We start from the raw sequence: 15,941 nt of genomic DNA on the forward strand, positions 1-15,941 counted from the left end.
GAGAAGAGTCTTTACTCAAGAGCAGCTTTGTGACTCTCTGCCAAGGACATGTCCATGTGTGTCACCGTTCATATATGGGAGAACTGTAGACTAGAGCACAATGACATTCTACCCCTCAAATCCAACTACCACATTTATACTAAAAACATATCAACACAGTAACCCTGTATTTTTGTTTCTGTAGTACTCGGATTAAAAACTGAACTGACTGAATTTTCTTCTGGTCACTTTTGGACAAAACATGAATTACACGTGTTTTAAGGTCACCTAACGGCATCAGCAGAAGACACCAAAGCCCTTCCCCCCCTTGTGGGAGCAGTCTTTGTGGACTAATGTTAACACAAACCAGCATTAGGGCATGCCACACATAGGCGAACTTTCAGGAGCAGGCCCACATTTACATTTGAAGAAGGATGTGTGCTGTTAGGAGACAGCTTCTTTCGGCACAGAGGCAGAGGGACAGATGAGCTGAACCTTAAAGACAAAGGGAGTCTTTTTTTTTTTTTAAACAACACATTTCTTTCTCACAGTTCTTGAGGCTGGGAGGGTTTTATTATTCTTAAACACTTAATGTAAATTAAAATGACTACCAGTAAAAGCCCTGTTCTAAAAGTAGAAATATTCTATTGAATACCAGAAGGCTGTATTTATGCTTAACCTTTATTATTCCATTTTAGAAAGCTGTACACTTTAAAAACCTGCGATTTATAAATAAGAATAAAAAAAATAATTACAATCAAAATTTCATCATTAGATACAGGAAACTACTGTACTGTAGGGAATTCCGACCAGATAACAGAAGCTTCATTTATATAAAAGAAAGCTGATCTGTTAAAGTTGTGTTCCTTAAAGACCAGAGTATGCTTTATCAGAATGAACTTGATACTTTCAAATGGAGTAAAGTTAGAATATTAAATAGCTAAGGCATTTCTCTATTATTTTACTTTTTTTTTTTTTTTTTTTAAACCACATATTGCTTAAAGAGAAATGTAAAAGGTTGGCCAGCCACACAGGTGAACGGTTAGAGTGCTGAAGTCACAAGAAAAATCTCGGCATCACACAGTAAAAGCCTCCCTCTCCCTGGTGGTGACGGAGGTGGACTCTGCCTTCCCACAGGCAGGAGACACGTCCATAGAGCTCTTGCCTCCTGGACACTCCCGAACGATTGTTTCAGTTGGCTGTTTTCAGGGGGGTCTTTCGGAGTGACCTCCTGGTAGGGGCTGGGTTATCTTTATTTCTGGCTGGGGACTTCACATTCCATTGCTGAGGCTGTGGAGGCCTAGGGAAAGGAAACAGACAATCATTCTCGAACTAAAGATAAAACCCTGACAAAAACATTTACCTCAAAAGGAACTCTTGGTAAACTTACGGTTTATCAGGAAGCGATAAACATAAAATGTCATTTCCTGGACACTGGGCTTCAGTTTTTTCTGAAAGGGAGTCAGACAAACAAATTCAGATTTCCCAGAACTCAAAAGGAGCTAATGCATCTGACAGGAAAGGAACTTGCCTTTGACTGAAGAAGGTGTCCGTGGTGTGCCTATGTAGCTGACTTCTGCCCCAAATGTGACATCATTGATGGTCTCTGGGTAAACATGGGGAAAACAACACCATTAACAAAAAGCCCGAGGAGACAGAGCTACGTAAAGTCCCCTGAGCAAGGTCAGTCCTGGAGCTTCCCCTACAGTTTCACTCAGTCACTCGTATCAATCCCTAAGCACTGTCAAATCCAAATCCAGGCGTGCTGTCAGGCCTCCATTTGACTTTTTGTGGGACTCAGTGGAGACTCTGTCCTCCTGGACACTCATCCCATCCGTGGTCTCCTGGCTCCCTCCTCCTCTGACCACTCCCTCAGACAGCTTTGTGGCCCCTGCATACCCACTGCTCACTGCCTCTGGCTTCTCACCCTCCCCATGTCTCTACTTACTGCCGGCACACCACTGACCCCCAACTCTATCCAGCTCCGGCCTCTCTTCTGAGTCCTGCATTTCCTACTGTCCCTCACTGCACTCCCTGAAGACACCTGGCCACCTCATTTCCTTCTGAATCTCAATCCTGTCAGTGGACTGTCCGAGACGGGACTGTCAGGCGTGAGAGGCTCCTTCTCCGTACCTAATCACTAACCGGTTACATTCGCCTTCCTCCTGTCTCCTGCCATTGCCTCCTCTCCTCCTCACTTGATATCCGCTCCTCTCACCCTGACTTAGCACAGTGGTCTCCACCCAGGGCCGCCTCTTCTTTTCAGTCCGCCCCTAGGAGGCAGGGAGCAGAGTGTAGGAACAGACTTGAATCAGACTTGAATTCTGGCTCGGGGTCTTAGCTGTGTGAACTACTCGAAAAACCTCGTTTCTTTATCTCCAAAATGGGATCCAGATGTACCCACCTCAGGGGAGTTATAGGGATTAAATGAGATTATTTCTGTTAAGTCCTCACCACAGGACTTGGTAAAGGTATGTGCTGAATAAAGGTGTTAACTACTGTAATCCATTAGCTGTTATTCCCTGCGTCCCTAGAGTTAAGTTTAAAGAAGTGGTGAGGCTGCCGGCTCCGTGTTCTAGAGGAAGGCCTGAAATCCAGCCTCTGTCCGAGCTGGACAGAACCACCTCTGTGCAAGCCGGTCCCCAGCTGCCTTTAGGAACCCGCGAGGTGCATTCACACGCTGCAGGCCACCATGTCCGATCCTCACTGTTCTCTTCCTGGTCTGGGCATGCAGTTCTGCCGCCTGGAGTGCCTCCCTCGTCTGACTACCATGCCAGTCCTTTGAGGCCTGGGTGGCGATGCCTCTCCCAGGGACTTGGTCCCTCCTTTGTGTCCTGTACCTTTCTGCATGCGCTGTCAGCCCACTTGTCAGGAACAGAACAAGGCTCAACAGCTGGCAGCTGACCGTTCTGTCAGAGCCCGCATGCCTCCCAAGAACACGTGTGACGTCAACTTTCTCCCCCACGCTGTAGCCTTCTTAGGAGTACCGATGAGATCCTCCTAGTCTGTTTTAAAGTCCACAGAACATCTGCAGTGCTATGTGCCTGTGAACGACTGAAGCTATTTAACTGGTAAGAGACCAGTATTTTCATCGTGCTGCCACTCAGCTGCAGTTCAAACTGCTCTTCCCTACGTACACATTTCCTTCTCCAGTTTGGAAGCCTGAGCACATCCAGGTAGGTACTGGGTCTCCAACCTTGGCAAAGGCAGCTATGCGGTGGCTCTCAGATCCCCTGTGCACTTTGTAAGCGCTTAGAACCAAAGGCAGGAGCATCTCTGCTGCCTGAGTGACAGCAGTAAGAGGGACTTGCTGAACCCCGCACGGATTTTCAGTTAAGACCTAGCTCTGAAAAGGACTCCTTTCCATTTAGCAAAGCCACTTTGCTCATGCTGAATACCACCGGTGTGCCGGCACAGTGGAGCTGGCTAGCTTTTTCCTCCTGCCTTCGTAGAGCTGAGACCGCTTCCTGACAGTCACCCCACCCGAGTTGTCAACAGAATGTGTATTTACAAACCACAAAACAGGACTCAGTGTTTTTACGTGATCTGATAATTTTCCCAGGAAGGAGAGCTAATAGGAGACCTTCTTCAAGCATTCTTTCCTGGTTCAGAATAAGGAAAGATGGCCACAAATTTTACATTCAAGAGCCTAGAGAGAGAAAAGTACTCCGTTGACCTGGGGACACCTGAGGGTCTTATTTCCAGTGCAAAGACAGCTCCGGACGTGCAAATTCAAGCAGTATTAATGCAGCACGCCAGGCTTCGCTGCTGAAGAACTCGGGCTGCTAGGAAACCAACCAAAGACTGGAATCGGACTCCTGGGGATGAGCAAAACTAAAATGAGACGCATTCGCCCTGTTTCTGCAGCATATGGTTCCTAATGCCAAAATAGAAGCACTCGGTTCCTCCGAACCAGGAACAAAGAACATACAGAAAATCTGTTTCAAAGAGGCTGAATTTTTCACATATATAACATGACACCTGTTCAATATACAGGAACCCCAAATTACTGCTTTTAATGACAAAAGCAGTTACAAGTCAGTTGTCATCTGAGGAGATGTGGGGTAGGAGCTCTGTTCATCAGGTACTCTCCCTTAAAAGGAGGACTTGATGGAAATTCTCTATAACCCAGTAAATACTCTAACAGATCACAGCATCACAGGTCAAAGAACTGCCCAGCAACTAGCCAGAACACACTAAGTGCTCAATAAATTTGTACTGACTGAACGTACAACCAAATGAACGGCTTGCTCCCGGGCTGCACCACTACCAAAGAGAAGAACACCCTAATGTGTTCTCGTCTTGCAGTCACACCCACGAGCAGCATGTGAGAGCAAAGGCTGTAGAAGGACACGGGAACTGCAATCAGGAGACCTGAGCTCAGGCCCCAGCTCTGCCATTCGTGCCATCACTTAACCCACTAACATCTGCTTCGCTCCTCCCGTGTCCCAGGCACTGTGGCAGGCCTGGTGGGTACAGTGAAGAGTGAAACAGCTTAGAAACTAGTTGCAAGGACAAAGCGGTACAGCTGATCCTGAACAACGTGGGGGTTGGAGCTGCCAACCCCTGCAATAGTCGAAAATCTGTATGTAACTTTTAACTCTCCCCAAAGTCAACTACCGACAGCCTGCTGTTGACCAGAAGGAAGCCTTACCAGCAATATCAACAGCCGACTAACGCATATTTTGTATGTTATGTGCATCGCACACTGTACCCTTATAATAAAGTAAGTTGGAGAACAGAAAATGCTGCTAAGACCATCACAAATGCTTTTAAGACAATTTTTGGTGCTGCACTGTAAACAGTCTGCACTAAGTGGACCCGCGCAGTTCAAACCAGCGCAGTTCAAGGGTCTGCTGTTTGTGGAGGTAGCAAGTACTGCCGAGGAGGTCAGAGTGCTAGGAGGGGGCACCTCATCTCGTCCGAAGGGTCAGGGAGGGCTGCTGCTGGAGGGTGAAGCAGCGGCCACCGGGGAATGGGAAGTTCTAGATGAGGACGTGGCGCACGAACGCCCCACGTGTGGCAAGAGAGGGTGTATGCGGGACCTGAGAACCCGGCACGGGGCTGGCGGGCAGAGGAAGGGGGAGGTGGAGAGCGAAGAGGTGGGAGGCACACCCACACATGCCGTGGACAGTAAGAAGCTATAACACAAGGTAATAAGAAACAATCCTCTACACTTCTAACTCACCTCGACTTTGAAATAACAGGAAAGAACAGAATGGGAGTGAGAAGACAGAGGCTCTTGGCACAGCTGGTGGTGGGTCCCCAACAGGCCACTGAACCCGAAGGCTCAGCTGGCTCCCGGAGCTGGCCTCGATGATGTACACGGTGCCTGCCGGCGTCGACTTGAGTCAGCAACAAAGCAGGGCTGCCCGAGGCAGCAGGGGCACTCAAGGGCTGGCTCCAGCTAGAATGGCAAGCACGCCACTGCCCGGGGACACTGTGCCTCAGCCTCCCTGTCTGTCCAACAGGGAAGCTCACGGGTGGCTGCGAGTTTAACTGAGCTCATGCATGTGAACACACTCAGAAGAGCGCCTGACTGACATTCGGCTAGTGCTCGGGCTGTTGCGTTATAAGTATCACGAGACACCATGTGACAAGGCACCACAATGCTGCTGACCACCAGGAGCACCTTCATCTAGTAAAAGACCTCCTTCAACAGGAGGAGTCTTATTGCAGCTCCCACAGACACACAGTGACTGAGGAGAGACTCAGCAGAAGCCGGCTCGTCAGAGGAGTACTTACTCTCGGGAGTACTGATCGCTCGCTTAGTTACGCGGTCCACAGCTCCACTGGACTCCTGCTCCAGGCTGTAGGATGTTGCTAGGATGAAACAGGAAAGTTTTAGCTGTCCAAAAAAACCCAACACAATTAGCAAGATCTATGATAAAGTTAATATCCCAAATAACGTGTTCTTACAATGAAGTAATTCAGAAAGACACCAAAAAATGATAAACATGAGAAACCACGTCCATTTTCACTAGGACTCAAAGAGAAGGAAATTACCATAGCCAGTTTTGATCTAGAAAGCCTGGCAAAGAAGATGGGGAACTGTAAGACCAATGTTTCTACGGAGGAAAATAGACACCGGTGTGCCACTGGCTCCTGCCGACATACAACTGCAGTGAATTACAGAAGGCAATCTGACACCACCAAAGGCTTTAAAAATATTCATGGGCTCTGAGTGCTGGGAATAAATCCTAAAGATTATATACTTCACTGTGACATTACTTCAAAAAATTGAAAAACACCTATATTTCTGAGAAGAGTGTAACAGTAAATAGGTTTCAGTACTTCCACAAGATAGAATGCTACAAAGCCACGGGGAGAAAAGTTAGGAAAGAACAGCTCATGGGCAAATGTTCACTATTATTGTCAGTATGTGCAGGGAAGTAGATTACAAACCAGAAATGCACACTAAGATCACAACTTTATAAATAAGGCCTAACACGTGTGTGTGAAGAGTGGAAAGACAGGAAGAATGAACACTTTGCTGCTAATGGGTGAGTTTTCCACTTCACTCTCTTTTCCAAATCTCTTCTTACCCAGAATCCCAAATCCCCAAAGTTGTTTGTTTTGAATATCAGAAAACAGAAATCATTTAAAAAAGGATGTGTCTTCGTCTGTATCCTCACTGTGTCCGAGGTACCAAACCCAGCTCTGCCATCGGCCCCTGGAGCTGCCCGGGACTTGGGACTTACCACGATGGCACATTTTGTCCAGGCTCTGAGAGCTCAACGCGAGCGGCAACCCTCCTGTGCTCCGCCTCCGGTGCCTGCTGTTGGACTCCACAGCTTTCTTGACAGAATTCAGGATTGCGATGGTGCTTAGGGACATGGGCCTGCGGAGGAAAACATGCCACAGACGTGCAGAGAGGAAGGGGGCGAAAACGCTGCAGTAACCGCCCTCTGCCTCTCAGGTGCGCCCTCATCCACACTCCCTGCAAATCTGAGCGAGGAGCCTGGAAGAGGCCACCGCGAAAACGCCCAGGGGGAAGGCACGGAGGCCCCGGAGAACGTGGTGAGAGGCAGTCAGCCCCGTTCCTGACGCACCGGCTCCATACCTGCCTTTGGGCATGAACCTCTTCAACAGCCCAGTCTCAAGGGAAGGAGACAGAGGCGGTGCTTGGCCAGCAACCGCTCTGGGTGTTGAGGGCTGGCTCGCAGCGGCGGGCACAGTGGCACCTTCCTGGCCAGCAAGAGCTGGCATTACTTCTAAACTCGGAGCAACCTGTCAGGGAAGAGAAATAAAGACTATTTACCTACTGACACTTTCTTTTTTAATGGAACCTTTACATGCCCTGAGCAAGTCCCGAAGTAATTTATTTTAAAAAATATGTCAGGGGCGCCTGGGTGGCGCAGTCGTTAAGCACCTGCCTTCAGCTCAGGGCGTGATCCCGGTGTTATGGGATCGAGCCCCACGTCAGGCTCCTCCACTATGAGCCTGCTTCTTCCTCTCCCACTCCCCCTGCTTGTGTTCCCTCTCTTGCTGGCTGTCTCTCTCTCTGTCAAATAAATAAATCAAATCTTAAAAAAATAAAAATAAATAAATAAATAAAAAATAAAAAACATGTCAGCCCTGGGCAAGTAGAACTTTCCCTTTAGAAAGTTACGGCAGATGTTATGGCATTAAAGAGAAAAAGGACTGAGTTAGTTTGCCTTCATCAATTTTTAATACAGCAGATCTGTGTGGATTTCTCAGAGAAGTGAGCACACTGCGTCTGGAAGTGAACAGCAGCTTACTACAAGTGACATTCTGTCCGAAACAGGGGCACTTAGGGAGCAGGACCACAAACTGAGACACCGAGGGGGCTCCAGTTAGCTCTGATCACTAGAACCACAGATTAAATAACCCGACGACCAGCTTGCTTTCTGGGCATTCACACACGGCCCCCAAGTATTACTATGATGACTTTCCAGACAAGTTCATGTGGCCTGCCGTGAGGGAAGGGAAGCCTCCCTGATCGAGTGATCCGTGTGGCACACATGGCAAAGGAACACACAGCGGTCCACGACCAGCAACCCGAAAGGGCTCGCCCCAACCAACCTCGGCTCCTGTGTGGGTTTCGAGAAGCACTGGGAAAGCTCGCAGCCGAGGGCAGACTGGAGAGGAGGGTCACACGCTACTTGTGCTGTGTCCCCCTGGCCCTGTAAGCCACCCCACTCACATCTGCTTGTCTTGCCAGCTCCTGCTCCTGGGCTAGCTGCTCGTTGTACTTCTTGATGTCGTACTCGAGTTCTGATGCCAGCTGCTTGTCTAATGCAAAGAAATCCTTGATTTCATCGCGGTAATCCTGCATCACCTCCTAAAACAGACCCAGAAGCATCTTTTAGTGTTTTCTTGAATAAATACATAAGCTCTGCAACACAACCTGATAAATATTAACAGGAACAGTAAGACGTGTTTTGCTGAGAGCAGACTATTTCTAGTACATAAACCAACAAGTTAAGTAACATGATGGTATTCTCCTGGGAAATGCCAACTGCACTTGTATTGACCACAGAAGCTAGTAAGCATGATGTGAGAGAATAACTATCAGTTCTGATCTTAGGGAGCGTCCTGTCTATCCGCCATTCAACAGGCAGTTTCCCAGGTTCCTGATGAGGAAGAAAGGTCATGGAACCACACAATCTGAGCCTCAAGCAGGCCTTATACCAGGGCACAGAACTGCCACTGATAAGCTACGCCCTTTCCATTCCGGAAGGCACGGTTGGGGATAGTGCTGGAGCTCGGTGGTCGGGCTTGGCTCTGGGTCACCACCAGTTTAAAGACTCTTGTAGTGTCACTGAGGCAGGCCCCTTAGGAATTCAAGTCAGATGTTAGATGGGCAGGTGGTACATGGCACTGTCCTGGCTCTGACAGGGCCTCTGGAGCAAGTGACAGGAAGCTGTGCAGTCTAAAAGTTGCTCATCTGTCTACACTAGCTTTCTCAGAGGACTGCAACTATGGTTCTACTCCCATCCTGTGTCTTCCTCTGAAGATAAGACAGAAAAGCTTTTATCACATGAGGCTAAGAACATTCTCAGGTCTTACAAGGGGATGCCGGGGACCAGGCCTCTTTGCTAAGAGGAAGAAACCATTTCACCTAACAGTATTAGAGGGAGATTTATCATAGCCCCACCTGTGAGAGAAGTCCCGACAAAGGGAAGGAAGTCTATGAACGCTGCCAGCCACCGTGAAGACAGGGCTACCCAGGCCGGGGGAGAGGACGGCTGCACGGCTTTCACGGAAAGCCGACAGTGAAGGAGCACGGTGCTGCTCAAGGCACCTGTGTGGCCCTCCTCCGGGCGTGTGCTCAGAAACCGGGGACAGACTTACTGTTCAGAGGCCTTTAAGTAGTTCATTAAGGACCTAAACTCTTTTTTTCCTCTCAGAGCTTTAAAACAGTCAGGGCAATAAAAGCATAAGAATAACTGGAAGTTCTCCTTTTTTCCCACACAATGAGCCTATCTTTCCTACCTTAACTTCCTTTAGTTTAAAGAGGTATTTGAAGAATCTACATTAAATGCAATTTGGTTGTAGCCCTTACTGAAAACAATTTTTAGCATTTTTTGAGGAAGAAAATAGCGTAGTGTAAACAGAGAAAGGAATAAAAATGTTCCGTTTATTTCGGATTGAAAAATTTTGCCAGAAAGGCCAGGGCCTCATTTATGTCTGCATGGCATGTGAACATATTCTGGGTGCTCAGACCACGACTTTTCATGGCCTCGGATCCCACCAGTGACGGCGGCCCAACCCCCATCAGTGCGCCCCAAGACCCACTGTTATTTCCTGATGTGGAGGCAGTGTTAAAGGAAAACATCCCCAGACTGAACATGATGCCCAATGTCACTTTATCCCTCACCAGAAGGAGCTAAGATGATGCCTTTGTATTTGACCCCAGTTGAGAAAGCCTTCCAAACGGCATCTCGAAACTGGCATCAAGGACACACGTGCTCCGCACAGAGAGTCAGCCCTTCATAAACTCAACAGCACGAAAAAGGCAAGAAGCAGCTTCTGTGGAACCTACGGTCAAACTCTCTCTCTGTTGAAAGGCCTGTCTGGCTGGTCGAATTCTAAAAAAGTGTAAAGCTGGTTTTTGTAGCATTTTGAGTTCCTGTGTTCACCGACCAACTGCACCATCGTAACTGTGACAGATCCTGAGTATTGAGCTAGAGGCGGGAGACACTGACCACAAAGCACAAGGTCATCTTTTACCCTGAGATAGGTCATGAGTTCCCGCAAAGCTGGGATCTTATTTTTCTCTAGCACGGTCTTCAGGGAGATGATAATTGGAATAATATTTTCTATGAAATTCTTCTTCTGAACCTGTAGTAACAGAAACAAAGGCATGTTTTATACAGATAAAGTTCTGAGACAAAGGCTTCTCCCTGACCTAGCTCCTTCTGCACGGCCGATCTACGGTACTACGGGGGCTTCCTGTTTATCTTTTATTATGATGCTGGGAACTGTCTAGGACCCAGCACCTTTGTCCTGGAGACTTTATAAGCATTATCTCAAAACACTCAGAAGGCTTTGTGAAGTAGGTTGGGGATGAGTGCTATTCTTATTTTCTAAACAAGAAACAGGAATTAGAAATAGGCTGAATAACTTGACAACAAACACTAAACCTCCACACAAACCCATCTCGGATCCAGTCAATTCCTCCCCTCGGCATGCTCCCTCTGGAATGAAAATGAGTTCATTTCTGACTACCCAAAAGGGCCATTTTGTATTCCTGCTGTGAAATGAAACATGGTTGAGAATGTCTAAGCATGAAAGAGTCAGTGTTGTATTTCTCTCTTCTTGTGTAACTTTGCACACATTTAGAAAAGGTTTATGTATTCATATAACACCTGATTTGACCAAGCCTTCATATTCTTAACCATGAATGATCACTAACCACAGATATTTTCTAATAAATCTCTTAGAATTAAAAATCATCATTATGGTAGCCCACATATGTAGTAAGACTTATCCTTCTGAATTTGGAAAGTATTCTTTTTCTTCTTAAAGTCACTAGGTTCCTCGCTTGTAAATCACCATTTCTAAAAAGTCTTATCAGAGTTCCTGAAATAGAAGGTCAATCAGTAGAGAAATAAACACTTTAATAAATATGAGACTGAGCAGGTGTAAGTATAGGGATAGGCTTAAAATGTGACTTAAATGCATTCAACTCAATAAATACTATCAAATGCCTTCTCTGTGCCAGACACAAAGCTAACCTCTGGGGATGTAAAAATGAAGCCAAGAATTCTTGCCTCCAAGCTACGTCTAGACCACACCGTGTGCTATGATGTGTGGCATGGTGTGACAAGTGGCAGGATGCTGAAGAACTTACAGAAGAGGAATGCCTAGGGAGGCAGGTGCATCTTTTGAAAAGATGTAGGAATTTGGCAGCAGGAAAGGAGGACAGGGTGGGAGAGGCCCTGCAGGCAGACAGACAGACCATGTGCAAAGGCACAACAGCAGGAGCGCACACCTCCCACTCGAGGAATCAACAGTGACCTGGAATGGAGAGGTCAGGGAGGGGAGCATGGAGACGGGAGGCGTGGGGCAGTACGGACACCCAAGACCTCTGTGTGCCTGGGCGAAGAATAAGGATTTTATTTAGAAGATGACAGAAAGCCACCAAACTAGACTAAAGGTAGCATTAGTGAGGTATAACTTATATGCAGTAAAATTTACCCATGCTAAGTGAACAATTTGACACATCTGACAATATGCGTCAGTATAGACAATAAATATGACAGTATAGGGTAACCAATACCACAGTCTGCATCATCACCCGTAATCCATCACCCTGAAAGTTCCCTGCTGAGCTCTGCAGCCAATCTGCTTCTAGTCTCTTTTAAGCAGGAGAATAAAATGATCAAATTTGTCCTTAAGAAAGACTGCCGTGGCAGCAAGGTGGTACACAGCCTGGACCAGAAAGAAACTAGAGACACGAAGGGTGCTGAGTAAGGAAACCACCGGGAACGGCACCAGCTTAAATAAGTGCAGAATGGGTAAGGGAGATGGGTTTGTGAGGTAAAATGGACAGCATCTGGAGACACATTGGATGGCGTCAAAGTCTATTTCTTTAGGGTCCAAAGCTTTTGAGACTCAGGTGGGAAATACAACCTAGTGATCGAGGCTAGTGTAAGAACCGGAACCTGGTGAGGATTATGGCAATTAAGCACCACTCTGAATCAGTCTGATTCCAATATTCACACTCTGGCCAAAGAAACCATGAGCCTGGCATGCCAGACTCCAGACTGGGGTAGTACTGGGTTCCCTTGTGGACAAGTTGGTAGATAACGGTTTGCTTCTCTACAATAGAGACCAGGAGAGAAGACAAAGAGGAGGAAGGAGAGGAGTAACTCAGTTTTGGCAGAGGAAGTCTGAGATGCCTGTGGCACACCCAAGCAGACAACTGGGGTGGGTCAGGCCACGAGGGAAGGTGGAGCTGGAAAGACAGAGGCAGAGTCGTCATCACTGCGGTGAGTGTTAAGGCCATGGGTGAGAATAAAATCCTCATCTGAGGTAGACTGCCAGTACTCAGGGAGTGGACGGAGGAGCACAGGGCTGTAACCAGGCCTGTTTATGGAACGACACACTCACTTGCGAGATGAGCCTCTTCTGAGCTTCCTGCATGACTGCACTGGCCAACGCCGTGTCATCTTCTTCCATAAGAAGGTCCTTATCTGCTTTAGCTCTCATAGCCAAAAGCTTGATCTCCTTTGAGCTGAGGACCTCAAATGTATCTGAGAGCAATTCACTGGCTTCCATGTCTAGGGGAAGGATGCCATCGGCAAAGGATGCTGAGAGAGAGCACAAAAGATCAGCTTCTGAGAAACAGTCCAGCCCCAGGGGGGGAAGGGTATCCCACAGAGCTAGGAGGGCCCATCTTGGCTTCAAGTGGGGGTCTGCATGGGCCCAGCTGATGTCAAAGAAGGAAAAAAATGGGGTCTTCCCATAGCATCGAGGTCTCACTTGTTATAGATCTGCTGAACCATTAGCCACAGGGCATTTCATTTTTAAATATACATTTTATCCCAAACACACCAGGCCTACCCAAAATACTAAGGCAGATTTTGGAAGTGATATTGAATCGTTGTTCATCTGTGAAGTGCTCCAGAAGAAATTTGTAGATTTTCATTCGCTTCTGCTTGTTTGTCTTTCCCTTCAGTGAAAACAGCCGCTTCTCTCTATGGTGAAACAGGACAATTTTACCACATCACGTGGGCAAGGGTACGGATGTTACTTTCAACAGCAGTTTGCAGCATCCTAAAAGCTGTCTACCCAAGGTGTAAGTGCACAGATGAGAGGACCGTGCTTCCCGGCGGCACTTCCCTCAGGACGCTGTTGCAGGGTGAATTGTCTAGCATCACCCCGCCCAGGAAGGCAGTCCCACTGCAAGGAGCGTGGGGCCCGGGGTCTGTGCCTCACCACGTGTACAGAGCAGCCACCCACCTCCCACTGCTTGCCCGACCCTTCCCGAGAGCTCCGCTGACCTCTCTGACTGGGGGAACTTGTTATACTTCTCATGCTTCTCGTAGTTATTGAAGTGGAAGATACACTCAATGAAGTGCTGAAAGAACATGACAGGGTTCCTCTTCAGTAACAGGTGAGCCAGGCAAAACTCCCCAAAACTGCAAAGAAGGCGAGAGAGGAGAAAGAGACCCGTTTGCTGTTTGCAGACAGCCTCTAAAATTACACGGAGAACGCAGAGGTGCTGGGGGAAACTGTGAATAAGGGAAAGGAATACGAAATCTATCCTAATACACAGCTTTGTCCAGACCAAAAGCAAGATATAAATTTAGCTTCTTTTGTCTGTCCTTGCTCAACAGCATCCTTTATGAATCCAAGGTCAGCATAAAGGCTTTTTATACCAGGATTCCTTTCAAAATTCTAACAAGGTGTTATTATTCAGCTACACTTCAAATGCGGGAAAACAACCAACTGACCCCAAACTGCTCTTCAAGCAGAATTCTGTGGTCCTCATGGCTGATGCAACGACAAACCACCACCTGAAAATGAACACTTGGCTTCCCCCACTCAACTTGAGGTTTGCTGCCCACAAGAATGAATAAAAACCAATTTTTGTAATTGGGACTTTTTCAAGAATTGGGATTAATTACAAGAGCCTCACAGTTCGGGTCAGTACACAGAGTGAAGCACTCTCACTGAGCTTTGGACTCATCAGCAAGCCCCAGGCACTCTCCTTTCTCCTGTGCCCCCAAATCTGGAAGAGGCATCTGACATGCACATACCAGGCTACCCATCTGAAGGGCAAAACATTAGTGGTTTCCGAAGCCAAAAGTACATGGACAAAAGCCAGGTTATCCAACCGCAGGCCCCAGACAGTTTGTCTAGTAGGGGAGAGAAGGCCAAGGCACAGGTGTTTGCTCAGGGGTCAGCACGGGGTGGTGCAGGGCCGGCTCTGATCCATTTATACTGTCCAGAAGAATGTTTTAATTTCATTTCAGAGTTAAATGCAATTTCCACGTACACAGGAATGCCGGCCAGCTCTCAAGGAGGGAGGAGCAGTAATGAGGATGACCCAAAGTGATTCTTGGCTTTGGGAGGCACGGGACTCATGAGAGATTCACCTTCTCTTTTTTTTTTTTTTTTTAAAAGATTTTATTTATTTATTTGACAGAGATAGAGACAGCCAGAGAGAGAGGGAACACAAGCAGGGGGAGTGGGAGAGGAAGAAGCAGGCTCATAGCAGAGGAGCCTGATGTGGGGCTCCATCCCATAACTCTGGGATCATGCCCTGAGCCGAAGGCAGACGCTTAATGACCAAGCCACCCAGGCGCCCCAGATTCACCTTCTCTTAATGGTCCTCCTGAGGCTAATATTAAAATCACTTTATATTCGAAGCATACACATCAATGAAAACACAGAGAAGGCAGTTCCAGAAACTTGATAGAAGTAAACCTAGGTAAAAGCTCCACTGCAAACAACGGCACTCTGACCACTCACCTAGCCTGACATAATTCTGAACACAAAACCAACAAAACTCTGTATCGAAAAGGGAATCCCCCGAGAAGTTCACGTGAGGCCAGCTAGAAGCCCCTGCTGATCCAGGAGCAGTCAGTACGTTCTACACAAACTGCTGTTTAGTAGACCTGGCTGAAGGGCAAATAAGGTCACAGCACAAGGTGAAGTTCTTTCTAAACAAGGCTTACTCTGGTAAGTTATCTGTGACCAAGAGTGGAGAAAACCATTAAGTAAACCAAAACCATTCCCCTAGAAACGAGACTTCACCTTCCTTTATTACAGTTAACCTACCATGGCATGGCAGCTCTTACAACTACCCGCATTTTCTCTTCGTATCTGAAGTCATTCGTGTGAAAATGAGATCAGACAGAACCCAGTACTCTCCACAAGAAGAGGGGTTGCTCTGAGCTTCAATTTGTGAGCTTCGACTTGATGTCCACTCAGAATTTAGGTCAAGAATATATACCAGTAGAGGTAACTGATGGGCAAGATACTGCAGTCTACCCTCTAGTGAATACCTGGCTTAACCAACTGCACAGATAAATCCAACAGTAACATAAATTATGCGAAGGATTCACATGCTCAGGGCTGGAAGCAGAGTCAAAGGACTTTGCATCATAGAAGCCGGAAACCACGGTCAATGGGTAATATTCAGCACTGTCTTGCTGTTATATTTACTGGGACTAAAAGGGCACATTTCAGCCTTGACTGCATTAAACTCACCAATCTTTCTAGCCTGATAAACTGGGGAACAGAGGTAATTTTGGGTTTTTTTGTTTGTCAGCTGAAAAGTTAAAAGAAATTAACATTCCAAGGAATTCTTCCTGGAGCATTCCTTTTAGAGTGGCAGAGGACAGCACTTTTCAGGAAACAGAAAACTTACACCGCCAAAGACACCTTCCTAAGAACTCTGCTTCTTTTCCCACCTCTTCTCATCCCTCAGGAAAATTAAAAGGAACTATATGTAATCACACCACCAATTCGGGGATACTGTC

At 47.1% G+C, this 15,941-nt stretch overlaps 1 protein-coding gene across 1 annotated transcript in view; it reads right to left on the reverse strand.

The window, feature by feature from the left end:
- Nucleotides 1–646: 646 nt before the first annotated feature.
- Nucleotides 647–15,941, reverse strand: part of NCAPD3 (non-SMC condensin II complex subunit D3) — a 58,240-nt gene continuing 42,945 nt past the window's right edge. Inside the window, exons 25-35 of the mRNA XM_026505375.4 lie at nt 13,455–13,592; nt 13,015–13,148; nt 12,562–12,761; nt 10,177–10,287; nt 8,147–8,284; nt 7,043–7,209; nt 6,681–6,820; nt 5,725–5,802; nt 1,511–1,585; nt 1,370–1,430; nt 647–1,279 (exon numbers count right to left, since the gene is read on the reverse strand). Coding sequence (XP_026361160.1) covers nt 1,171–1,279; nt 1,370–1,430; nt 1,511–1,585; nt 5,725–5,802; nt 6,681–6,820; nt 7,043–7,209; nt 8,147–8,284; nt 10,177–10,287; nt 12,562–12,761; nt 13,015–13,148; nt 13,455–13,592 — 1,351 coding nt within the window. The 3' untranslated portion in view covers nt 647–1,170. The remainder of the gene's footprint in view (nt 1,280–1,369; nt 1,431–1,510; nt 1,586–5,724; nt 5,803–6,680; nt 6,821–7,042; nt 7,210–8,146; nt 8,285–10,176; nt 10,288–12,561; nt 12,762–13,014; nt 13,149–13,454; nt 13,593–15,941) is intronic.

Source organism: Ursus arctos, unplaced genomic scaffold, assembly GCF_023065955.2.
Source record: "Ursus arctos isolate Adak ecotype North America unplaced genomic scaffold, UrsArc2.0 scaffold_22, whole genome shotgun sequence".
Taxonomy (NCBI): domain Eukaryota; kingdom Metazoa; phylum Chordata; class Mammalia; order Carnivora; family Ursidae; genus Ursus; species Ursus arctos.